Genomic DNA, 26,156 nt, shown 5'->3' on the forward strand with positions numbered 1-26,156 from the left:
TATGCTTAAATTGCATCTAATATTAAACATATTGATAAATTAAATCTTACGAAAATTTATAATAGCCTAGTTGTACCTCATCTCCTTTCTCTTTGTCCGGTTTGGCAGTTTTTTAGTGAACCTCAGAAACTATCTGTTCGTAGAGTATATTTTCGTTATGCTAAATTCCTTCTCAGTTACCCTCCTTGGACTAGAAATAGTTACTTAGCGAACAAATTCCGCCTAGTTTCTCCTACATCTATTATAGATAAAAGGCTTCTTACTGTTTTAAAATAGTAGTTTCTTACTGTTTTAAAAATTGAGTTAAGAGAAAGAGTCGAACTTTAGCGTAAAGAGCGGGGCGTTGAGGAGGATAAGCCCCTTTCACATACGGAGTAATTTCTGTTCGTTTTAAGTTTTAGTGTTGCTCCTTACTTTCATTTTAAAAAACTAGTTTTTTATTTAATTTCATTTAGAAACGATATTTCTTTTTGGCAATCCAGAAATCATTTAACAATATAAGTAGAAAATAAGAATATATTGCTCACTCAAAAAAAATATCCTGAGATGCAAAGAGCTGCTTCAATTTTTTGGAAGGAAATATTTTCCAAAATTGTGGACCATTAAATTCCAATTGTGATGTGAGAATGAAAATAGAATTTGTTGCGTCAATCATCTTTTGAGGATCACTGTCGAGAGGTAGATTTCCCTGTAAACAACCAAGCTGGACATCCAGGGCAACAAGTGCCACAGCTAAATACAAATTAGAGTAATATTAATAAAGGCATTTCTTTTTTCTTGTGTGTTAGCATCACGAAATGGTGTAGTGGGTAGGATGAAATAAATGATCTTTAAAAACCCAAGGTCAAAGGCTACTGAAATCCATAATAATAAGTTTTTCCGTTCTACGGTCAAGCTCTGCATTGGGTCTTTACAATGCTCTTTTCTTACTTTTTTATTTTGAATTTTGAGTTAAGTTTGGGGTTTTCATTAAAAAGAAGATATATTATGCCTTTTGCTACAATATATAATTACCATCTTTATAATGACTACAGATATTTTTCGTCCACTACACATGTTCCCAACAATTTGTGTTAATATTTCTAATAATGTTCTAAGAGAGAACTATTGACCGGCATAATTCCAATTTAACTTTAACAGAATTGTATTCTGCCAAATATATTTACTCTCATTAATTTATTAATTAATGAGCAATTTAATGAGTCAATTATTAATAGTAATTTAATAATTTATTAATATATTATTAATTAATATATTAATTTATTCTCATTTAACTTTAACAAAGTTATCCCTTTTTATTCATGGTCGTTTTAAAGTTTTATTTTCATTTAATCATCTTGATTGAACCTATATCTATCTCTACAATGTAGATCATACCAATAGCACTGAGTCAGAAACGTATATTTGAGCGTTAGTTTCAGCTAATATGTGTTTTTATTTTTTTTTTGCTGTTGTTCACTTTAGTCCAATTCAATTGTGGTTTTTATTTACTACATTTTTTCATTTTACTTCTCTTTAACATTAACACCGTTGTCTCTTTTGATTTTTGGACGTTTTTAATTCATTTATTCTTTTCAATCAATCTTTGTATACCATTGCAATGAAGCTCATACTGATAGCATTGAACCATAAACCTATGTTTGAAGGTTATTTCCAGTTAATATGTGTTTTTTGTTGTTCTTTTAGTCCGATTCCATTTCGGTTTTTGTTTACTAGTTTTTTTTTAATTTATTCTTATTTAACTTTAATAGAGTTATCCCTTTTGATTTATTGTTGTTTCAATTTCATTTATTCATTTTGTTCAATTTGTGAATATCCTTGAAATATAGCTAATGCTGATAGCATTGAGCCATAAATGTTTGTCTGAAGGTTATTTTCAATTAATATGTGTTTTTCTTGCTGTTCTCTTTAGTCCTATTCATTTGATTTTTATTTACTAATTTTTTTTTCAATTAATTCATATCTAATTTTAACACAGTTATCCCTTTTGAATTCTGGTCGTTTTAATTTTGTTTATTCATCTTTTTCAATCCGTGTATACCCCTGTAATGTAGCTCATGCTGATAGTATTGAGCCATAAATGTGTGTCTGGAGGTTATTTCAGTTAATATATGTTTTTGTTGTTCTATTATTCCTATTCAATTTTGGTTTTATTTATTGATTTTTTTTTTCACATCTATTCTTAATTAATTTTATCGTAATTATCCCTTTTGAATTCTGGTCGTTTTAATTTCATTTATACACCTTGTTTAATCAGTCTTTGTAATGCATCCTTGTAATATAGCTCATGCTGATAGCATTGAGCCATAAACTTGTGTCTGAAGGTTATTCTCAGTTACCATGTTTTGTTTTGTTTTTTGTTGTTTCCATTAGTCTGATTCCATTTTGGTTTTTTATTTACTAGTTTCTTTTCAATTTATTCTTATTTAACTTTAACACTGTTATGCATTTTGATTTATTGTCGTTCCAATTTCATTTATTCATCTTGTTCAATCTGTGCATATTCTTGCAAAGTAGCTCATGCTGATATCATTTAGCCATTAACGTGTGTTAGAAGGTTATTTTAAGTTACTATGTGTTTTTGTTACTCTCTTTAGTCCAATTTCATTTTGGTTTTTATTTGCTATTTATTCAATTTATTCTTATTTAACTTTTACACAGCTATAGCTTTTGATTTATGGCCGTTTTAACTTTATTTATTCATCTTGTTAAAATATGTTTATATCTTTGCAATCTAGCTCATGCCGATAGTATTGAGTCATAAATACGTGTCTAAAGGTTATTTTCAGTTAATATGTGTTTTTTAGTTGTTGTTCACTTTAGTCCAGTACTACTTTGGTTTATATTTACTATGTTTTTTTAATTTATTTTCATCTAACTTTAACACGGGTATCCCTTTTGATTTATGGCCGTTCTAGTTTCATTTATTCATCTTGTTTGAATCTCTGTATTTCCTTGCAGTTTAGCTCAATTTCCTTGCAATGCTATCATCGTGTTAGCTCACGATGATAGCATTGAGTCATAAGCGTTTGTCCTAGGGTTATTTACAGTTAATATGTTTTTTTGTTGCTGTTCACTTTAGTCCAATTCCGTTTTTGTTTTTAATTTAATAGTTTTTTAATTAATTCATATGTTTTCATTCATTCATCTTATTTTAATCGGTGTATATTCTTGCAATGTAGCTCACGCTGATAGAATTGAGTCATTAACATGTGGTTAAAGCTTAAATTCAGATAATACGTGTTTTTAGTTGTTGTTCGTTTTAGTCCAACTCTATTTTGGTTTTGGTTTGCCAGTTTTTTTTTAATTTATTTTCATTTAACTTTAACACGGTTATCCCTTTTGATTTAGGTTCTTTTAATTTCATTTATTCATCTGTTTGAATTTGTATATCCGTGCAATGTAGCTCACGCTGATAGCATTGAGTCATAGTTGTGTGTGTAAGGATTATTTCAAGTTAATATGTGTTTTTTTGTTGTTGCTATTAGTAGTTTTTCAATTAACTTTAGCACGGTTATCCCTTTTGATTTATGGTCGTTGTTTGAATCTTTGTATTTCCTTGCAGTGTAGCTCACGATGATAGCATTGAGTCATAAACGTCTGTCTCAGGGTTATTTACAGTTAATATGCATTTTTGTTGTTGTTCACTTTAGTCCAATTCTGTATTTGTTTTAAATTTAATAGTTTTCAATTAATTCATATTTTTTATTTATTTATCTTGTTTTAATCTGTGTATATTCTTGGAATCTAGCACATGCTGATAGAACTGAGTCATTAACATGCTTCTGAGGCTTAAGCTCAATTAATATGTGTTTTTAGCTGTTGTTCGTTTTAGTTCAATTCTATTTTGGTTTTGTTTGCTAGTTTTTTTTTTAATTGTTTTTTATTTAACTTTAACACGGTTATCCCTGTTGATGTATGGTCGTTTTAATTCAATTTAATTATCCAGTTCAATCTTTGTGTATCCCTGCAATATGGCTCATGCTGATAGCATTGAATCATGAACGTGTGTCGCAGTGTTATTTTCGGCTAGTATGTGTCTAAGTCCATTTGGATTTTTTTATTAACGATTTTTTCAGTTTATTTTTATTTAACTTTACCACAATTATCCCTTTTGATATAGGGTTGTTTTAATTTTATTTATTCATCTTGTTTGAATTTGTGTATATCCTTGCAATGTAGCTCATGCTGATTCATAATATGCTGATATGCTGATAGCGTTAATTCATAAACTTGTGGTGAGGAATATGTTAAGTTAATGTGTGTTTCTTTTTCTTATTGGTTTTCATTTTAGTCTAATTCTATTTTAGTGTTTGTTTACTATTTTTTTCAATTTAATCAAATTTAACTTTAACAAGGTTATCCCTTTTGATTTATGGTCGTTTTAAATTCATTGATTTATCTTGTTCAATCTGTGTATATCCTTGCAATGTAGTTCAAGCTGATAGCACTGAGTCATAAACGTGTGTCCCAGTATTATTTTCGGTTAGTATGTGTTTTTTTTAATTAGTTGTTGTTTGCTTTAGTCCAATTCTATTTTTTTACTAGTTTTTTTTTATCTATCATCATTGAAGTTTAACACGGTTATCCTTTTTGATTTATGGTCGTTTTAATTTGATTTATTCATCTTCTTTGAATCTGTATCAAGTTTTCTTTAGTCCAAGTCCATTTTGGTTTTTAATTACTAGTTGTTTTTTTTTAGTTTGTTCTCATTTAACTTAATCACCGTTATCACTTTAGATTTATGGTAGTTTTAATTTCATTTATCCACCTTGCATTGAGTCATAAACGTGGGTCTGAAGGTTATTTTCAGTTAATATGTGTTTTTTTTTTTGTTCCTCGCTTTAATCCAATTCCATTTTGGTTTTTATTTACTAGTTTTTTTCCAATTTATTCTTATTTAACTTTAACACGGCTATCTTTTGATTTTTCGGCGTTAAAGTTTCATTTATTCATCCTTTTTAATCTGTATACATCCTTTCAATGTAGCTCATGCTGATAGCATTGACTCATTAACGTATGTCTGAGTGTTATTTTCAGTTAATATGTGTTGTTTTTTTTTTTTGGTTTGCTTTGGTCCAATTCCATTTCGGTTTTTATTTACTAGTTATTTTCAATTTATTTTTTTTAACTTTGACACTGAATTCTTTTTATATTTATGGGAGTTTTATTTCATTTATTCATCTCGTTCAATTTGTATAAATCCTTGCAATATAGCTCATGTTGATAGCATTGAGTCATAAACGTTTGTCTAAGGGTTATGTTCAGATGTGTTTTTTTGATGTTGTTTGCTTTAGTCCAATTCCATTTTGGTTTATATTTACTAGTTTTCTTCAATATATTTCTTCCTAACTTCAACATGGTTATATATTTAGATTTATGGTAGTTTTAACTTCATTCATTCATCTTGTTCAATATGTGTATATCCTTGCAATAAAGCTCAAGCTGATAGCATTAAGTCATAAATGTATGTCTGAAGTTTTTTCGGTTAATATGCGTTTTTGTTATTGTTCTGTTTTGTCCAATTCCGTTTTGGTTTTTATTTACGATTTTTTTCAATTTTTTCTTATTTAACTTTAACACGATTGTCCCTGTTGGTTTAGCGTCTTTTCAATTTCATTTATTCATCTTGTTTGAATCCGTATATATGCTTGCAATGTAGCTCGTGCTGATAGCATTGAGTCACAAAAGTTTTCTGAGGGTTATTTTCTGCTAATATGTGTTTTTTTGTTTGCTTTAGTCCAATTCAGTTTTGGTTTATGTTTACAATTTTTTCCAATTTATTCTGATTTTACATTAATACGGCCATCCCTTTTGATTTAGATCATTTTAATTTCGTTAATTCATCTTGTTTGAATCTGTATATTTCCTTGCAATTAAGCTCATCTACTTAAAAGCTACAGTGGTAGGTTTTAACGAAATTGTGCTTTATATTTGAAAATTAACATAGAATTTATGATGAGATATTTTTTAGTAAATTTTTGTTAAGATCTCACGTGTTCGTAATGATGGTGAACTTGAGGGGGTACATTGAAAAATTTTTAGTTTTCGTTTCCTATGGGGCTAAGGCAAGCCATACCATCAAACTGTTTTATTCCTTGTATTTCCTTTTGTTAAAACAGTCTGCTCTTTTGTTGTTTTGTTGTAAATACTAATATTTTTAGATTAATGGATCCCTCAGTCTTCCATAACTATGCTTTTTTATTGTGTTTATTAAAATATATAAAGAGGAAAACACAACAAAGATATTTTAAAGCCAAATTCATGTTAGATAGATTCATTGTTAGGCTGTGTTTCCTTCCTTTTTCCAGATTACACAAATTTTTTCAAACCTTCAAATTTTTGATCGAGAAGCTTAAACTTTAATCAATTAAACTAACCAATTGATCAACAATCTATTAAAACCTCACTCAGTTTTATATATTTGGGATCAGCGTATAACCCAAGCTTTCGATGCATCGGTTATTACGAAAATTATTTTTTTACATTTGGTTCCAATTTAAACGGTTCGCTCCTACTTTGCTATGTACAGTTTGCTATATGCTGTTTGATATTCCTTAATAATATATACAAAAATTTAATAAACATAGCTTACAAAAACAATAGCCAGTCACAACGAGCCTATACCTTAAAAACCACCAAGGCTGACCGCCAAAAATGCAAGGAACACTTTACCAACTTGTTTATAAGATACTTGTCTTCTCTGCAGAGACATTTTTTTTTATGAAAAAAGTAAATTATTAGAGATAGATAGATCAAGAAGGTACATAATATTTTTTTTTTTGGGGGGGGGGGGTAGTGAAATGTTGAAAGACCCTCTTTATCTCTTTATTCTGTCAGAATAAGACCTAAATAAAACGCTTTTAAAGATACCAGTAATTCGGTTTTGACTACCAACCGAATATTGATAGTATTTCTGGCGATGTGTAAGAGAGTTGCTGAAAATTCGTAAGTGCTAATACTCCTTTAAATTTTGCAAGCCTACTTTAACAACAAGGAGACTTTTTTCTACAAATCTTAAACCAACCACTATTAGAATGTAGTCACTATAACAGTTCAAAATAGGGATGAAACCTTTTAATCGACAGTAAACAGATATAACATTTTATAACTGGATATTTCGAACATATACAGTGTTCATCATCAGCAGTAAAACTAAAGACATCAATAAAAACAAACAAAACTTGTACCCAATAAACTAATTACATATAGTTTGTTGCTCTTATTTGTATCAATTCGACAGCGGAAGCAAATCTCCTTGACCTTTTCGGTTTTTATTCATTAGATTATCTGACAAATAAGGTAGACAGAGCTCATAGCTCTCAAGTGAGGTGAGATTTACATTATTTGAACTCAGTTGATTATCATAAATTGAATTCAATTTAAATTCACCTGTATCTCTGCTGTTAGGATTACTCTTGAATAAAATTTTTTTAATTTCGATGGTTTCCCTGAAAATTGGCTTTAAACCTTGGTCCCTTGAAATCAAAGAAACATTTAAAACTAAATAAAATGATTTGGATGAATATAAATATGTTCCAATAGAGCCGACTTGAAATCTCCAGGTTTGGAATTTTGCTTCAAGGACAATGAAATAGAATTATGAAGCTGTAGTAATCTCATTTTTAAATTCTGGTTAGTGCGTCCCATATAAGAGCTTCCAAAAATACATTGGATTTTATAATCCCCACTTTATTGCTCTACGGAAGTTCAATCCTTTCCAGAATTTAAAAAGCTAGCCAAAGTGTTACTACCTCTTAAAGCTACCTTTAAACCATTATTTTTTTTAAATTCTTTTACGTTTTTCACTCAGCCCTGGACCATATGGTAAAAAAACATCTTTCTTTCTGTTGTTTCCAGAATATCGTTATAAAATTCTAGAAATTTTGTCCTTCTTTTCAAAAAGGTCTGGTCAATTAACCAGCCTAGATAATGGTTAATTATAAAAATTTGTTCTAACAGCAATAATTCCTCCTCGATGAATCTTCGAGAACATATTCTAAGAATCCGGTCAGTTAAGGATATGATGAAACCAATTTTTACTTGGCGAGCATGACCGGAGAAGAAAGACAAAAATCAATTATTGTTGGTAGGTTTTCTGTAAATTTTTAATCCAATATATTTTCATTTTTTAAAAGAAGAACATCCAGAAATGAAATTTTCTTTCCCTTTTCTAGTTCTATTATAAATTTTTAAATCACTTCCCCAAAAATGTTCTAAATAACCTTTTAATTCCTCCTTCCCATAATTCCATACTGACATTATGTCATGCATATATCTCCCCCAAAAAATGTGAATCTAGTACTATTGTTTCAATAATTTCTACAAAACAATTTGCTAATGAAGGACTTAAAGGGACTCCATGGGTAAATCATTTACTGGTTCGAAAAAACCCCCTCTGAATTGAAAAAAATAAGAAAATGTGTTGCACAACCTAACTAAATTAATAATTACACCGGCTTCCAAAACTGTTTCACAACTAATTAAGTACAAATTTCTTAATATCTTTCTTTCAAGAAGAATTTCTGCGGCTTGTACATCAATACTCGTATACATTGATACTATGTCAAAACTTGAGAATATAGAATTTGAAGAAATTTCCACTTTTTTTAGTGTTTTTACAAGTTCTGACGAATTTTTAATGTAAGAAACTTGTGTTGACATGAGGGGTTTACATAATGACACTAACCACTTACTCAGAGCTATGTTCTTATGATTCATTTACTTTCAGTATATTCTTATTATTTTCTTTTGTACGAAAACAAAACAAGTTTTTTTGTGAACAAAGTACATAAAATGTTTTTGAATTATATTTTGTGTTTTTAACTGGCTGTATGTATCCAAACATTTTCTTCTCCTTTTTTACAATTTTTAGTCGACAAAGCTTGTTCACGTCGACAATGCTCTTTGTCAGTTTCACCTTTTGTCACCTTTTCTCGTCGATAATGCTCACGTAATATTTCTTGTAATGACAAATCACGTAAGATGTAACAGTGATTATTTTTATGGCACTTGGTATTAACCAAGTGACATATAGCAGTCGCCAATTCTGTCGGTCTGTCTGTCTGTCGGTCTGTCGGTCCCGGTTTTGCTACTTTAGGCACTTCCAGGTAAGCTAGGACGATGAAATTTGGCAAGCGTATCAGGGACCAGACTAGATTAAATTAGAAATAGTCGTTTTTCCGATTTGACCATCTGGGGGGGAGTGGGGGCCCGGTTAATTCGCAAAAAATAGAAAAAATGAAGTATTTTTAACTTATCAGCGGGTGATTGGATCTTAATGAAATTTGATGTTTGGAATGATATTGTGTCTCAGAGCTCTTATTTTAAATCCCGACCGGATCTGATGACATTGGGGGGAGTTGGGGGAAAACAAAAAGTCCCGGTTTTGCTACTTTAGGCACTTCCAGGTAAGCTAGGACGATGAAATTTGGCAAGCGTATCAGGGACCGGACCAGATTAAATTAGAAATAGTCGTTTTCCCGACTTGACCATCTGGGGGGGGGGGGGAGTAGGGGCCGGTTAATTCGGACAAAATAGAAAAAATGAAGTATTTTTAACTTATGAGCGGGTGATTGAATCTTAATGAAATTTGATGTTTGGAATGATATTGTGTCTCAGAGCTCTTATTTTAAATCCCGACTGGGTCTGATGACATTGGGGGGAGTTGGAGGGGGGAAACCTAAAATCTTGGAAAACACTTAGAGTAGAGGGATCGGGATGAAACTTGATGGGAAAAATAAGCGCAAGTCCCAGATACATGATTGACATAATCGGAACTGATTTGCTCTCTTTGGGGTAGTTGGGGGGGGGGGAGTAATTCTTAAAAATTAGAAAAATGAGGTATTTTCAACTTACGAACGGGTGATCGGATCTCAATGAAATTTGATGTTTAGAAGGATATCGTGTCTTAGAGCTCTTATTTTAAATCCCGACCAGATATGGTGATGGGGGCGGGGAGTTGGGAGGGGGAAACCTAAAACTTGGAAAACACTTAGAGTGGAGGGATCGGGATGAAACATGGTGGGAAAAATAAACACAAGTCCTAGATAGATGATTGACATAAACGGAACGGATCTGCTCTCTTTTGGGTAGTTGGGGGGGGGGGTATTTCTGAAAAAAAAATGAGGTATTTTTAACTTACGAACGGGTGATCGGATCTCAATGAAATTTGATATTTAGAAGGATATCGTGGCTCAGAGCTCTTATTTTAAACCCGACCGGATCTGGTGACATTGGGGGGGGGAGTTGGGAAGGAGAAACCTAAAAATTGGAAAACACTTAGAGTGGAGGGATCGGGATGAAACTTGGTGGAAAAAAGACACGAGTCCTAGATACATGATTGACATAACCACAACGGATCCGCTCTCTTTGGGGTAGTTGGGGGGGGGGGGGGGTAATTCTGAAAAATTAGAAAAAAATGAGGTATTTTTAACTTACGAACGGGTGATTCGATATCCATGAAATTTGATTTTTAGAAGGATATCGTGTCTCAAAGCTCTTATTTTAAATCCTGACCGGATCTGGTGACATTGGGGGAAGTTTGGGGTGGGGAGACCTAAAATGATGGGAAACGCTTAGATTGGAGGGATTGGGATGAAACTTGGTTGGAAAAATAAGCAGAAGCCTTGCATACGTGATTTACATAATTAGAACGGATCCGCTCAATTGCGGGGGGGGGGGGGGGTAATTCTGAAAAATAAGAAAAATTACGTATTTTTAACTTACGAAGGAGTGATCGGATCTTCATGAAACTTCATATTTAGAAGGACCTCGTAACTCCGATATCTTATTTTAAATCTCAACCGGATCAAGCGTGATTGGGGGGGGGGCAGTTGGGGGGGACCGGAAATCTTTAGAAAATACTTAAAGCGGTGAGATCAAGATGAAACTGGATGGGAAGAATAGAAACCTGTCTAAGATACGTGACTGACATAACTGGACCGGATCTGCTCTCTTTGGTGGAATTGGGGGGGGGTAATTTTGAAAATTGAGGTATTTGTAACTTACGAAAGGGTGACCAGATCTTAATGAAATTTGATATTTAGAAGGATCTTGTGCTTTAAAGTTCTAATTTCAAATTCCGACCAGATCCTGTGACATTCGGGGGAGTTGGAGGGGGGAACCGGAATTCTTGGAAAACATGAAAATTGGAGTATTTATATCTTACGAATAGATGATCGGATCGTAATGAAATTTGATTTTTAGAAGGAATTCATGTCTCAGAGCTCTTATTTCAAATCCCGACCAGATCTTTTGACATTGTGGGGATTTGGAGGGGGAAATCTTGGAAAAACACTTGGAGTGTAGGAATCGGGATGAAGCTTGGTGGATAGAATAAACATATGTCCTTGATACGTGATTGACAGAATCGTACTGGATTCGCTCTCTTTGGGGGAGTTGGGGGGAGGGGTTCAGTGATTTGGCGAGTTCGGTGCTTCTGGACGTGCTAGGGCGATGAAAATTGGTAGGCGTGTCAGGGAGCTGCACAATTTGACTTGATAAAGTCGTTTTCCCAGATTCGACCATCTGGGGGGCAAAAGTGAGAGGAAAAATTAGAAAAAATTAGGTATTTATAACTTATGAGTGGGTGATAGGATCTTAATGAATTTTGATATTTAGAAGGACTTTGTGACTCAGAGCTCTTATTTTAAATCTTGACCGGTATTAAGCCTCATATTTTCCTTTTTAAATCAATCTATTGATTCATAGAATTTTGTTATAGCTCATACCATATGATCTCTTGGCTCTTAGCTCTTCTCGCCTCGTCACAAGTGCCATATGAGCTCTTAGCTCTTGTTCTGTTCTAATGCAATAGAAAAGGATTTTTGACATTACCAATAAAATGGTTTTTGTAACGACAGTTATGTAAGAGAAAATATGGGTCACTTTTATGCAAAGGAAAAGGTTTATTTTCTTTGATAATACTCATATATTTTGGGTAGTGACGATTCACGTAGATGGAATATCAGTCAGTTTTCCATTATTATTGCAAAGGAAAAGGTTAGTTTACTTTGAAAACATAAATTTAATGTTGTATTTGTAATGACAATTATCATAAAATGGAACATTCATATTTTTGTATTAATTGCAATGGAGAAGATTTTCTAAAACCACCAACTTTTTTTCTTTTTTAATGACAATTCACGCAAGATAAAAAACATTTTTACCAGTACAATGCAAAATATTTTTCTTCAACCTGTCTCAAATTTTTTCGACATAGAAATTCCCATAAGATGAAACATTGACAGTTCTTCTTTTTCCATATAATAGGAAATGGTTTTTTTTTCCCCTTAAGAACACTCGGGATTTTTTTTTTTTTGTAATGACTTATCACTTAAGATGAACGTTAGTTTTTTTACTTTTTTCTCTTCAATAGAAAAGGTTTTTGTTTCTTTTCAACTCTCAAATAATGTCTTTTCTAGTGATGAAAAATCACGTAAGATGAAAAAAATAGGCCGTTTTTGCACAATGAGAAAGAGTTTTATCTTTGACAGCATTAACATTTTTTAATGAAAGACATGTAAGATGAATTATTTGTCATTTATTAGGTTTCTATTCAATGGCAGTTTTTTTTTTAATTTAACAACCCTCACAAATTTAGTACCATTACTACACGACACTCATGTCTAAACTGTTATTCATATTTTGCATAGGCAGCACCTTACAACAATATCTTATTTACTCACTATGTATCTGTATAAAATACATCTTCAGATCTGCAAGTACATCATTGTAAATCATGCCACTTCCCATTTATGAGCCAAGTAGAGAATTTGTTCTCTGTTCGCATTTCGAATCAAGCAGAGAATTTGTTCTAATGCTACTACTAGTTATACTACCATCACCGCTACGACTAATACTATCACAACTACAACTACTGCTACTACTAATGTCTTTACTATACTAAGTTTGAAGGATAGAAGTAGCTTATTTGTTAAATTACTGTTACAAGAGTCGTAAAGAATAGGAGTTTGTACAAAATTTGTGGAAAACAGATTTTACCTTGACCACACTCAAATATACAATGTCTTAAAAATACTCCACCTCTGTCACTCCTTTTTGGTCAAAAACTATAATACATCATCAATAATATTTCCCGTCATAGCTGGAATTAAAAAGAATGTCCAAAGGATATCCCACGTCAACATTATTATCGCTATTATTCTTATTTACAAAATTACTATCAGCCAAAACTGAAGAATACTTATTAATTGTGTATATTTGTGACCAAGGAAAGCCACAATTAGACCAATAAAGAGGAAATAGTATGTACTATTATGAATTCAAACAAGGGTATTTTATATTATAGAGAATTCATTTAATACACAGCGTTTTTCGAAGGACCAAAGAACTCTAAAAATTAGCCCCTAAAACAGTAAACTATAAAAATGCCCTTTTACTGACAAATCGGAAACTTGGGAACATAGCACTTAAATTATGTGAAGTCTTACATTCAAGAGCCCATTTGAACATTTCATTTAAAAAAGTATCCGGTGTCTCATTGTTATGATTTCGAACTTCTCGAATTCTCTCAACCATTTTGACTGATACTGTTTCCATGATTGATAAATATTTGAGCATGTTTTGGGGTCTCATCATCGGCTGCTGAACTTTAGTTCTTATTGTCCACCAATCCTCTCCATTTCTAAAAATTCAAACAAAAATATTAAAACAGTTCCTTAAAAATTCAGTTGAAAAATGGTGTTTCGAAAGAAGTCCTAATTTTGGTTTACCCACCTGCAATCTCCTCCATACAAAAATGTTGTTTTGACATTGCAATATTAACAGTTTAAAGCTTTATTTCGAATGCTGTGTTTTAAATTATGACTTTGAGATATCTGAATTATAATTTCAATTATGTGTCGTTGAATATGATTTAGAAATATTTTGATTCAGCTTCTTATATTATGATCGGAAATAAGATTTGCAATTGATATTTACTAGCACAAATATTTATTAAAAATTATTTCCGTTTTCACCTTGTGACGTGCAGTTTGATAATTAATTTGTGACAATGGTGTCAATTAACGAAAATTTAGGGGGCAAGTTTTTTTGGATTTTTTTAATGAAAATGCCAAAAAACGAATGACCAAATATACCTAAGACAAGGGGTAGGGGTGACTTCGCTGCTTGGCAAAATCATTGAAAATTCTATCCAAAATCAATTTTTTTACTCCTCTTTTTCAACCACCATTAACACCAGATCACTGAGTCTTTCGTTTCCAATCGTCAGTTGTAGATATTACTTCACACGGCCTAATGCTGAGGTGAATCTTTCATTGCTAGCCTTGGTCACAGGCAAATTAGCATCAAGTTTTATCGGTTTTAGCACTGCAGAATAGGGAACTAGCTATGTCGGACAAGACTTGGATATCATAAAGAAGATCCATTTTTGAAAGATCACCTTTTGACATATGCAGCTTTGAAAGAGAAAACTGGGATTCTCTGCCAAGATGATCGACATCAAGAATTCCTTGATAAAGATGCAATCGGTACTTGAGGGGCCAAAGGCAGATAGAGTTTCAAGCAGAGGCATATTTAGCGTGATATGTTGGTCCTTCTCGCTCGTGAGACCGTCTATTATCTCAACTGCAGAAATTTACCGGAGTTGGATTAACTAGTTGACTATTATTGCGTTTACCCGCTGTTGAGTTTAAAAGAAAGTATATTTGACGAATGGAATTGGCTTGACTTCTCTTGCTTTGAGTTCTAGTTTTAGATTCATGGAATTTTGACACCAGGATTTCGTGTAAAGCCAAAAATTTGGATATGTTTTTGCTGAGTAGTTGTTCCATTCGTTATCATTTTCAACTTTCAGATCATCTCATATGTGCCAGAAATCAGTGCAAGTGCCTTATAAATCAACAAATACCAGATTGAAGTTGCTCCAATAAAAAATTTGACTAATACTTTTTCCACTTTGTTTTGTGCCAAGTTGAGACAAAAGAGCAGAGTTAATTTTAGTTCAGTAGTTCTTTAGCCTCACACGGTGCCTCACCGCTGTAAGTATCAGAGACTGCGGTAAGGACATAAACAATACAATCGATTTTGGCCTTCATTTTCGAAATTGAGGGTACTGCGTAAAACCAGCGAGTTTGGAAGGTCCTCTCAAGCTCCAAGACTTTTTGCCCCCTAATACGCTGGGGTTCTACAGATCGCTCGTATCGAGATTGCTGCATGATATTAATGCGTAAGGTCTTTACATCAAAGAGACAAAATCAGAAAGTTTGCTGATACTGTGTAGAGAATCAGTCAAAATCAACTTTAATCGGTGGGCGTGACAGTGCACGTAATTTACACTGGGGCACATTTTCCCTAAACTTTCCTTAAACTCTGTTAAATTCCCTATTCTTAATGGATGCACCGTCGTAACATCGGGGAATGCACATCCTCAAATCCACATCAAGCTTTTTTTATAGTTTCAAAAATCAAGGTGGATAAGATCTCAGCACCTAATTTGTGCGTATAATACTAACCGACTGATCGCTCCACTACTTCTGTGTTTCATATATACCTGAGTAGTATCGCTAATTGAAAAGTCTTTTGTCTCATCGACAAGAAAAGTAAAATAATAAGCTGATTTTATTCTTAAATAGTTACCATATTGATGCTTTATCTTTGCCTTCAGCTTTTCGTCACCTTTAGACATTTGCTCCATCAATTCAACCAAATTACCCCGTTTTGTAGATGCTTCTGATTCGCCCTGAAGACTCAGAGTAAGATCCCGGCGGCCAAAAAAGTAAACAGCACAAAAAATGTACTTAACATGATCTCTATTTTCCCAAACCTCTTGCGATATGGATTGAATCAAGGTATTCAGTATAGATCTTGAAGTACCAATACTAATTATCTTAAATTCCGTCCAAGCTGACTTACATTGCCTATGTCTTTCAGAACTGCAGTTTTGCTTTAAAAGAGCAGAACAGTCTTTCCACTTGCAAAATCCTGACTCAAAGAAATCCTTTTTTCCAACAGTTTTTCTACCCTTTATAGTCGCCATAGAAAAAAGGCGGCAAGCAAAAACAAACAAGGGATTCATGCTTTGGAGTGTTCAATACGTCCCTAAGTCTCAAAGTAATTTCCACTTAATTTATTTCCGTTAGAAGTGGAAGCCAGATATTCTAAATCTGTTCTATTTAATCCAGTTCTATCTATCTCAATCAATCTTGTGGGGTGCGCTTTTTAATTGGTCAAAAATTTGGAGCCCTCTCTCACGCCATATTTTCCCCAAAATCGTCCAATCGAAATTCTGAAATTGCTGCTTTTTCAGCATAATTGGTAGACATAATAACTGCATAATTGGAGACAACTTATATCCGAAAAAATAGGATTTTTTCGGACATGGGATTGCGGTAGAGAAATGGTATCAGATGTGCCTATATTTCTTGCATTCCCAAGAGTAGATTGAGCTGTCTAGTCGCTATGCGTTGTAGAGATATCTGAGAGAGGATCTTTAAAGCAACAGCTACTGGAACCCGCAAGGGATTCAGGGATGCAGACCGAACTTTCATGTTGCCATATGTAATACACTCTTAAGATTAGTGGAGGAAGAATTCAGAAAAACCACGAACTATCTTAAACTGGATACCATACCAGTTTAAGATAGATTAAGACCAGTTTAAGACCATACCAGTTTAATATGAGTAGTATCACTAGTAGCAGCGTACCACGCACACTGGCATCATAAGAGAGGATACTTTGGTCGTGTCTACACTGGTCAGCGTAACTACTGGTAAATCGATAGTAGAATCAAACATCCATCTCCCAGGATTTGGGATAAGTTCTATCTTATAAATTAAATTTAAAAAAAAAATCAAGTTTATTTTACTGAAAGTTAGGAGTGACATTAAAACTTAAAACGGACAGAAATTGCTCCGTATATGAAAGGGGCTGTTCCCTTCTCAAAGCCCCGCTCTCTGCGCTAAAATATGACATTTTATCTCAATTCTACTTTTTAACCAGTGAAAAACTTTAGCGTAAAGAGTGGGGCGTTGAGGAGGGAAGAGCCCCTTTCATGTAACAAACAAATACAACGTAGAGACAATAGGGAAAATTTCAAGACAGTGGAAATTATTTCTGTAGATATTTCGGCCCTATGTCCAAGGCCCGTCTTCAGCACAATACAAGAATAAGAGAGAAACTATATATATATATATATATATATATAAAAGAACTTACATCAAATTGTGAGGATTAAAAACTGAATAATTAAAAACACTTTTTAAAACTTTTTTTTAAAAATAGCCTTAGCATCCTTACTTCAACGAAGTTCAACCAGGACTGGCGAAAAGAATGAAATGAGAATATAAGCTCATTCAAACTGAAGAGAATAAAATGATTAGATGCAATTTCTTAAAGCTAATCTCGCTTGTTTAGCAGCCTGTCTCAAAGGCCTTTTCGTAGTTGGTTCAGTACTATTATAAATCGGTTTAGTAAAATATTTTGTTAGATCATTTTTAATTAAATTTGAGTATAAAGAATTTAGTGAGTATTCCCCCAAGTCCCTGTTCAAAGAAATATTATTATTTATTTTGAGATTAATTTCGATCGATTCTCGAACCACCTGTTTTATTCCCAAATCATTACTAATGAGTGAAGAGTTTTCAAAATGTATCATGTGGGACGGATTATTAAATATATGCCAACCTAAAGCAGAATCAAAGGAGTTGTTGGAACTATTTGAAATTAAGGCCTTGTCTATGTCATTTTTATGCTGTTGTAACCGTTTGTCTAGATTCTGATGGGTCCTGCCGACATAGTATTTTCCGCAATCACATGGTATTTGATAGACCCCTCTTTGGCGAGTAACTGGGGTCTTATCTTTACCCGAATTTAAGAAATTGATGATTTTAAAATTATTAGTAAAAACTACGTACAGATTATTTTTTGTGCAAATATTTTTTAATTTTGTTGTGATCTTTGGGATATACGGAAGATAGACAATATTTGAGGGCTTATCAGTAGCCTCACATTGTGAAGTATCTTCTTCAATTTTACAAGAATGTCTTTTTATTATACGGTTAATTATATTATTGACAAAAGGAATGGGGTATCCACTACCAAAAAGAATATCTCAGATAAAATTCTTTTCTGCATTTATATATGAATTGGAGCAAATATTCAGGGCACGATCAATGAGGGAAGTTACAACTGCTCTTTTAACTTGTGGGGGGTGATTTGAATTAAAGTGAAGATATCTATTGTTTTGTGTTGGCTTTCGATATATAGTAAAATCCAGTTGATCAGCATTGCGAATAATTAATACATCTAAAAACGGAAGTTTATTTTCAATTTCAACTTCTAGGGTGAACTGCAAATTTCGGTCATAAGTGTTAAGATGATCTAAGAAGCCCCGAAGCTCAGCTTCCCCATAATTCCAAAGTGAAATTACGTCATCCATGTAACGACCCCAATAGACGTGTTTTAAAAAATAAGAATTCAATGCCCAATTCTCAAGATTCTCGACGTAAATAGTTGCTAGTAGCCCGGATAAAGGTGCTCCCATGGGTAACCCATTTTTTTGCTGATAAAAAGAATCGCGAAATTGAAAATACATAGAAAACTTATTACAAATTTTAACAAGAGTCATTAAAACTTCACAATCAATTCCTGTCGCTGAAGTCTCGATCAAGTGGTAATTTTCTTCTATTTTGTTTTTTAATAATTCCTCTGAAATAGTTACATCTATATTTGTATACATTGAAACAATGTCGAAACTACTAACTATTGTGTTTTCTGAAATACTTGTGTTGCTAAGTTTTTTAACCAAATCTGCAGAGTTACGAATATAGGAATTTTGAGAATACAATAAAGGTTTGAAAGCTGTACAAAGCCATTTTCCAATATTGGCAGCGGGGGCTTTAGTACAAGCTACGATAGGTCTTAAGGGAATACCCTGTTTATGTATTTTTGGTAAACCGTAGAGTTTAGGACAGAAACTACCACGGGGAAAAAATTTATTGTATAGTTGTGGGGTGATTTTACCATTTTGTTTTAGCTGCTTTAATTCATTTATAATATTATTAGTGAACTGATCAGTAGGATCATGAGTTATTGTTTGATATGTAACAATAATCATTCTTTTCGCCAGTCCTGGTTGAACTTCGTTGAAGTAAGGATGCTAGGGCTATTTTTAAAAAAAAAGTTTTAAAAAGTGTTTTTAATTATTCAGTTTTTAATCCTCACAATTTGATGTAAGTTCTTTTATATATATATATAGTTTCTCTCTTATTCTTGTATTGTGCTGAAGACGGCCCTTGGACATAGGGCCGAAATATCTACAGAAATAATTTCCACTGTCTTGAAATTTTCCCTATTGTCTCTACGTTGTATTTGTTTGTTATGGAAAGGCAGTGTGGTCTTCGTCGCTATTTCCCTTTCATGTACGGAGCAATTTCTGTTCGTTTTAAGTTTTAATGTCGCTTCTTACTTTCAGTTAAAAAAAAAACTTTTTTTTTATTTAATTTCGGAATGTTTTTGAATTAATGCGTGTTTTGATTTTGGCTCTCCGCACATGAATACTTCGAACGAAATTCACATTTTTTTTTTTTTTTTGGCTTTTTCTTAGTTTTGATCGGAGTTTTTTGAGAAAAAGGAGTGGGGAGGAGGCTTAAATGCCCTTCAATCTCTTAGTTACTTAAAAAGGCAACTAAAACTTTTAAGTTCTTACGAATGTTTATATTAATAAAAAACATTAGTAACTTCCGAATTAACTGTTAAAGCAAACTTCTATATTCGTATATTTTTACTACGTATTTGAGGGGGTTCGCCTCCTCTTTAATAACTTGCTCTTTACACTAAAGCTTAAATTTTGTCCCAAGTCTTTAAGAATGAGCTCTGAATCACAAAGGCCGTAGAAGAAATAGTTGGAATTATTAAAAATATTTTAGTGTAAAGAGCAGGTATTTAGGAGGAGATGAGCCCCTCATATACGAAATAATTTCCGTTCTTTTTTTAATGCTGCTAATGACTTTCAGTTGAAAAAACTTTTTCATCTTTATCTTTTCATTGTTTTTTGTTTTAAACAATATTAGAAAATCCTGCGCTCCTTTCATGGAAATTCTTTCCTGTCATTGAAAATTCCTCCATGGAAAGATCCTCCAATCAGCCCCCCCTCTTTATCCAAGAAAAGAATTCCCCTGAAAACGTCTGTACACTTCCCAATAGCCATTGCTATATGTTAACACTGGTCAAAGTTTGTAACTTGTAAATTTTTGCTTCGATACCCGCTTTAAGGGATAAACACTTTCTTTCTATAGTCTCAAAATATGGTAGACCTAATTGCCGTTGTGTCGTCTACTGAAACAAGTGCAGAAAAAAAGACTTTTGACACATTGTTCAAGTCTTTGCTTCTACATCTGATTTTGTTTCTACATCTTTATTTTGTTCCTTGGTGCTGAGTGCTCTTGTTTTTCCTTGTCTCCTGTCGTATTACTCTGTATTTTTATGTGTGAGTGGACCAAAATAAAATTATTATTATTAATATTATTGCTATTCAATATGGTTGCTATTAGATTAGACCTAAATTATTAAAGATTAAAAATATGATTTTGAAGAGGAAGATGTAACGAGTGATTTTAGAAGAACCTCAGAAAATTCTTGTATAAGAAAAGAGATATTAATGAGTTTGGTTAATATAGATGAACTAGCCTAGTGTCTGTAGGTTCCAAATCACTTAATTTGATTATACCTTTTAAGCTTAAGTATGCTGCAAACAATGTTCAAAGATGGGAACAGTAGGGCCTTAGGAAGGGTAGTGCACGGCATGGAAACAAAACATGATGGATTGACAAAAATGATGGATTTTATCTTAAAAAGCACATAGGAGGCAAGGAGAGAACAGGGAATCAAATAAGGAAAAAAATTTGGGACTTTGCTGCAGATTTAAGCATCCTAGATAAAAATCTAAGCGAAAAGAATGAGGTGTTATGGGTTTTGTGAGTTCAGGATGTTGGAAAACTTTTGAAATTTAATATACGATGACAAAGGTGCTAAGGTCATGAACAAATAAAAATAAAAAGAGACGTTGGGTCTCTATATAAAGATAGATAAAGTGGACAGAATCACTTAACTTGGCAGCATTATTAGTAAAGATGGTTTTTGTAGTGTAGATGCTATATGTAGAATAGTCAAGGCTCAAAGTGTTGTCTCACAGCTAAAATGGTTTGGAAAAATAGAAAGAGAAGTCTGCAAACTAAAATTGGAATATTGAAGTTTGCAGTAATACTGCCAGGGACAGTAAAAAGCTACTGACTGAGGCCAAATACGACTCTACAGCATGGGCACTCCGAAAACAGAATAATTTTCTAGATATTTTTTGGAAAAAATGCCTAAGAACTGTTTTGTGTCTCCCCAATGACTCCCAAAATTTTAAACAGTAGACTTTAATAAAATTTCTGTTCAATCCTTCATTCTAGGGCTATAACTAAATAAAAAAAATGAGTTTTTTTAACTGAAAGTAAGGAGCGACATTAAAACTTAAAACGCACAGAAATTACTTCGTATATGAAAGAGGCTGCTTCCTCATCAGCGCCCCGCTCTTTACGCTAAAGTTTGACTCTTTCTCTCAATTCTTCTTTTTAAAACAGTAAAAAACTTTAGCGTAAAGAGCGGGGCGTTGATGAGGAAGCAGCCTCTTTCATATACGAAGTAATTTCTGTGCGTTTTAAGTTTTAATGTCGCTCCTTACTTTCAGTTAAAAAAACTCGTTTTTTTTATTTAATTTCTGAACGTTTTTGAATCAATGCATGTTTTGATTTTGGCTCTCCGCAGAGGAATAATCAAAAATGGGGGATGGAAAGTTCCCCCAGCATATCCCCCTCTTCTCAACCCCTCCCCCCAACCAAAACAATCCTCCTGAAAACGCCTGTATACTTCCCAATAACCATTACTATATGCAAGCACAGGTCAAAGTTTGTAACTTTTTGCCCCTCCCACGGGGACTGTGGGGGAGTAAGTCGTCCCCAGAGACATAGTTATAAGGTTTTTCGACTACGCTGAATCAAATGGCTATCTCAGAATTTTAATTCGTTGACTTTGGGAAAATAAGTAGCGTGGGAGGGGGCCTAGGTGCCCTCCAATTTTTTTGGTCACTTAAAAAGGGCACTAGAACTTTTCATTTCCGTTAGAATGAGCCCTCTTGCAACATTCTAGGACAACTGGGTCGATACGATCACCCCTGGGGAAAAAATACCCCTGAAAACGTCTGTACACTTCCCAATAATAACTAGACCTACGTTGCCTGGGCAACGTGAAGTGTTGCGGCAACCTTTGTCCGGTTTCGCCGATAAAAGTGTTGCGAGAGCAACACTTTGGTTTTGTTTCTTCGCTATCGGTTAAATTCTGAAGTTGTCAAAACTATCAAAGCATTCAAAACGGCATATTCAAAGCAGAACACAATCAGTAATCACATGATCAAGCTCTTCAGCGTTGAAAAAACAACAGCAAAAGAATATCGGAAGAAGGGACTAAATTGAGTTTGCAGCCAGTTGAACTTTATCCTTTTCAATCGTAGACATCGTGACCGATGGAAACTTGGAACATTATCTTATATAATCTAGTTGGTATTATAAAGCTATTCGTGACTTTTCAGGATCAAATACCATAGATGTGCACCAATTTGCACAAATTTTTAGCCTCTGATGAACCTCCTCTAGCAACCGATTCTTACTTACAAGTCCCTCTCCCGTGATATACATCCAAGTTCACCGGAAACAAATAATGGGTACACCAACTAGCAAAAGTTCCAAACCCCTTGTCGCTGAAGTCATTGTAGCCTAACAGCCGATTATTACTTACAACTCCCCTACATGTCTTACAATCGGGAACCAAGTTGTTCTTACCATCAATTACACCAGAAACAGATAATAGGTACACCAATCAGCAAAAGTTGCAAACCCCTCATTGCCAAAGATGATTATAAGCTAATAATCGACTGTTGCTTGGAAGTCCCCTACATATCTCACAATTGGTATCGGCCTATTTTTGGTTCAAGTGTGTACCTTACCACTGAAGTTGTCAACCCCTTGAAACTTTCAAACTGGTGTATAACATGAAGGAATTTTTGTAACAAAAAATGGATGATATATACTTTGATCAGCTCATCAAGGTCTATCGATTGTCATTGAAAAAAAAAAAATTCTATCTGTCTTAGTTCAAAAGTTGACTTTTTTGCCGGAGGCCAACTTTCTAACACCACCACTTAGAAAGGAGCAAAGGATAAGCTCTAATTTCTTTAGCAATGAGAGAACTTTTAAAGTTTAAGAGGTATATCTGATACCATTTCTCTATTGCAATCCCAAGTAGAAAAAAAAGAATGGTAAAGTCAGCTGAAATCACGAACAGAAATGGCTAGAAACAATGGATGGCAGCACTTTCGGACCCGTGGGAAAATCGCACTTTTTTGTTTCTGTAAATTTTTCTATTTATCACTCAAAGAAGATATATTGGCTGTGGGGCCGGGGAACTACTGCATATATTTAACACTTATAGATTTTAGTCCATCTTCAATTTGAAACTGGTGCCTGCCTGCTTGCCTGCTAGAACGGAGCTTTCCACTCGAAAGCAGAAACATGGTTTGATGAAACGAAAGCTTGGCTGCACAACTTCAGATACTCCTCTCTGACATAGGTTATATAACTCCACTTCACTTCGCACACCATAGGCTCTGGCTCGAGGACAAGCAAAAACCATCCTTTTTTGCCCCAGGCAAGAGTTTTGCGGAGCTTTCCAAAATGTAATGTCATATTCATCAATCCGGCCTGAGGTCCAGACTTTCCGTAAAAACCGCACAGGTTAGACCCTTACCAGTTTCCAGGAATAAACTGAGATCGGCGGCATAGGAAAAAAAAAAAAAAAAAAAACCGGGACAAAACCAAAGTGTTGCTCTCGCAACACAATTACTGTATGTAAACACTGGTCAAAGTTCGTAACTTGCAGCCCCTCCCCCAGGGACCTTGGGGGAGTAAGTTCTCCCCAAAGACATAGTTATTATGGTATTATCGTTAAAGCGAGCCCTCTTACGACATTCTAGGAACACTTGGTTGATACGATGACCCTTGTGGAAAAGAAAAAAAACAAATAAAAACGCACCCGTGATCTGCCTTCTGGCAAAAAATGCAAAATTCCACATTTTTGTAGATAGGAGCTCGAAACTTCTACAATAAGGTTCTCTGATACGCTGAATCTGATGGTGTGATTTTCGTTAAGATTCTATGACTTTTAGGGGGTGTTTTCACCTATTTTCTAAATTAACGCAAATTTTCTCAGGCTCGTAACTTTTGATGGGCAAGACTAAACTTGATGAAACTTATATATTTAAAACTAGCATTAAAATGCGATTCTTTTGACATAGCTATTGGTATCAAAATTCCATTTTTTAGAGTTTTGGTTACTATTGAGCCGGGTCGCTCCTTATAATAAGAGGAAGGTTCATTTACCTAGGGCAAACTCTACGGATGAAGAATGACACATTGCCAAATATTATCCTATTTGGTCAACCATCTAGGACAAAGCAGGGCGTCGACGATTAGAACGGCGTAACGTTGAAAAGAAATACTTAAAAGAAATGGGAACTTCCTGAGAGGGTGTAAATAGGAATGGTACAAATTAATAGCTCAGTATAGAGGAGAAGCGAGCGTAGATGTGCTCGCCGTAGGCTACTTAATGTGGCAGTGAGTTTTTAGTAGTAGTAATAGTAGTTATTCCGCCCTTTTATTTAGTTCCAATTTTGTGTTTCTTTAAGACATTTCAATTTCATTCCGATGAAAGCAGCTTCAATTTTAGCTTTATTTTGCTCCTCCCCCAGTCGATCTCTTTGTCCTTAAATTTTATTTAAAGTATATACATGACCAGGTGATTAAAGTAAACCAATTTGTATTTTTGTCCGAAGAATTGATTCAACTATATTTTGTGACCCAACAGCGTCACCTTGCTTACCAGTATGTGTTCATTCAGATTAAATTCTATAATCTCTTCTATTTAAATATAGTTTATCTTAACTCGATAGCACATATTAAAGGCATCCACAGCTCTACACTTTGCAACCAAGACAAAAATTTTAGAGATTCTGTGAGGAAATTTAAATTTTGGAAAGTGATAAAGGTTTAGAAGTAATAAAATTTTAAACAACAATAGTCAAAATCTTGGGTCCCTGACTTTGCCTTTAAAGTTTAGTTTGCTTTTTGGCAGATATGTCAACCGAAAGGGTTTTGATATTTAACAATTGGATAAAATACGGGTTATTTGTAATTGTTTTTTACAGACTCGATGAAAATTAGCTTGATCTTTTCTTTTAGAATATTCTAAGCTAATGAATTACCAAAATGTACCTAAAATATTTTGATAACCACATCTGGGGTTTTTTAACTTTCTGAAGAAATTTGATTTTGTTTTTGTGCGTCAGTTTTCGGAATTTCGATCACCAGCGAGGAAATTCTTGTTAAAAGAAAACTTACGTTATTAGGAGTCCTAAGTCTTCAATTGCATCCAATTTTTCCTCTCTGTATTTTTTCAAGGTCTCTGCTATCGGCCTGAGTGGGAATTTTCCATCAGCGCGATATATTTTTTCATTTTCAAACGGGTCTGATACCTGAATCATCGGTGGCAATCCAGGAAAAACAAAGCGACAAATAGGGCCAAATCTTTCAGCATATCTTTTACTAGTCAAGTGCATTCTCTCAAAATCAAATTGCTCTAAAAAAACAATTCTTGTTATTCTGTTGCAGATGTAATATATTTTTTCCTATTTTGTTTTTATTTCTGTCTTTTTCCCTATGTGTTGCCTATTTAAAATTGTTGCAAGTATGACAAAGGCGCAACAGTTGCAGTTTATACACATTTGTGTATTATATTATGTTTATATTTTGTTTATATTGTGTTTATATTGTGTTTATATTTTGTTGGTGTTTGGAAGGCTTTTGAATAAGCCTTGGAACATTTAAAACGCTATTGAAGTTAGCCAAGTATGTCATTTAATGATCAAGGTGTTACTTTTTCATTAACTAACAGCATTGATATAATAAATTATTTTTATTGTAGATTTTCTCCAATGGGAGCTTGAAAGTTATGAAAATTTCGCTAATGATTTTGAACCTATAAACTACAGCTCATTAGGAATAAATCCTTTTAATAGACAACGAAATAACAATCCTTCC

At 33.6% G+C, this 26,156-nt stretch overlaps 1 protein-coding gene across 1 annotated transcript in view; it reads right to left on the reverse strand.

The window, feature by feature from the left end:
- LOC136034442 (probable cytochrome P450 301a1, mitochondrial) overlaps positions 1-26,156 on the reverse strand; it is an 84,676-nt gene that overhangs the window by 49,954 nt on the left and 8,566 nt on the right. The window contains exons 2-4 of the mRNA XM_065715622.1: positions 25,458-25,695; positions 13,455-13,648; positions 528-732 (exon numbers count right to left, since the gene is read on the reverse strand). Of these exons, the coding sequence (XP_065571694.1) occupies positions 528-732; positions 13,455-13,648; positions 25,458-25,695 (637 nt within the window). The remainder of the gene's footprint in view (positions 1-527; positions 733-13,454; positions 13,649-25,457; positions 25,696-26,156) is intronic.

The sequence above is a fragment of the Artemia franciscana genome, chromosome 13 (genome assembly GCF_032884065.1).
Source record: "Artemia franciscana chromosome 13, ASM3288406v1, whole genome shotgun sequence".
Lineage (NCBI taxonomy): Eukaryota > Metazoa > Arthropoda > Branchiopoda > Anostraca > Artemiidae > Artemia > Artemia franciscana.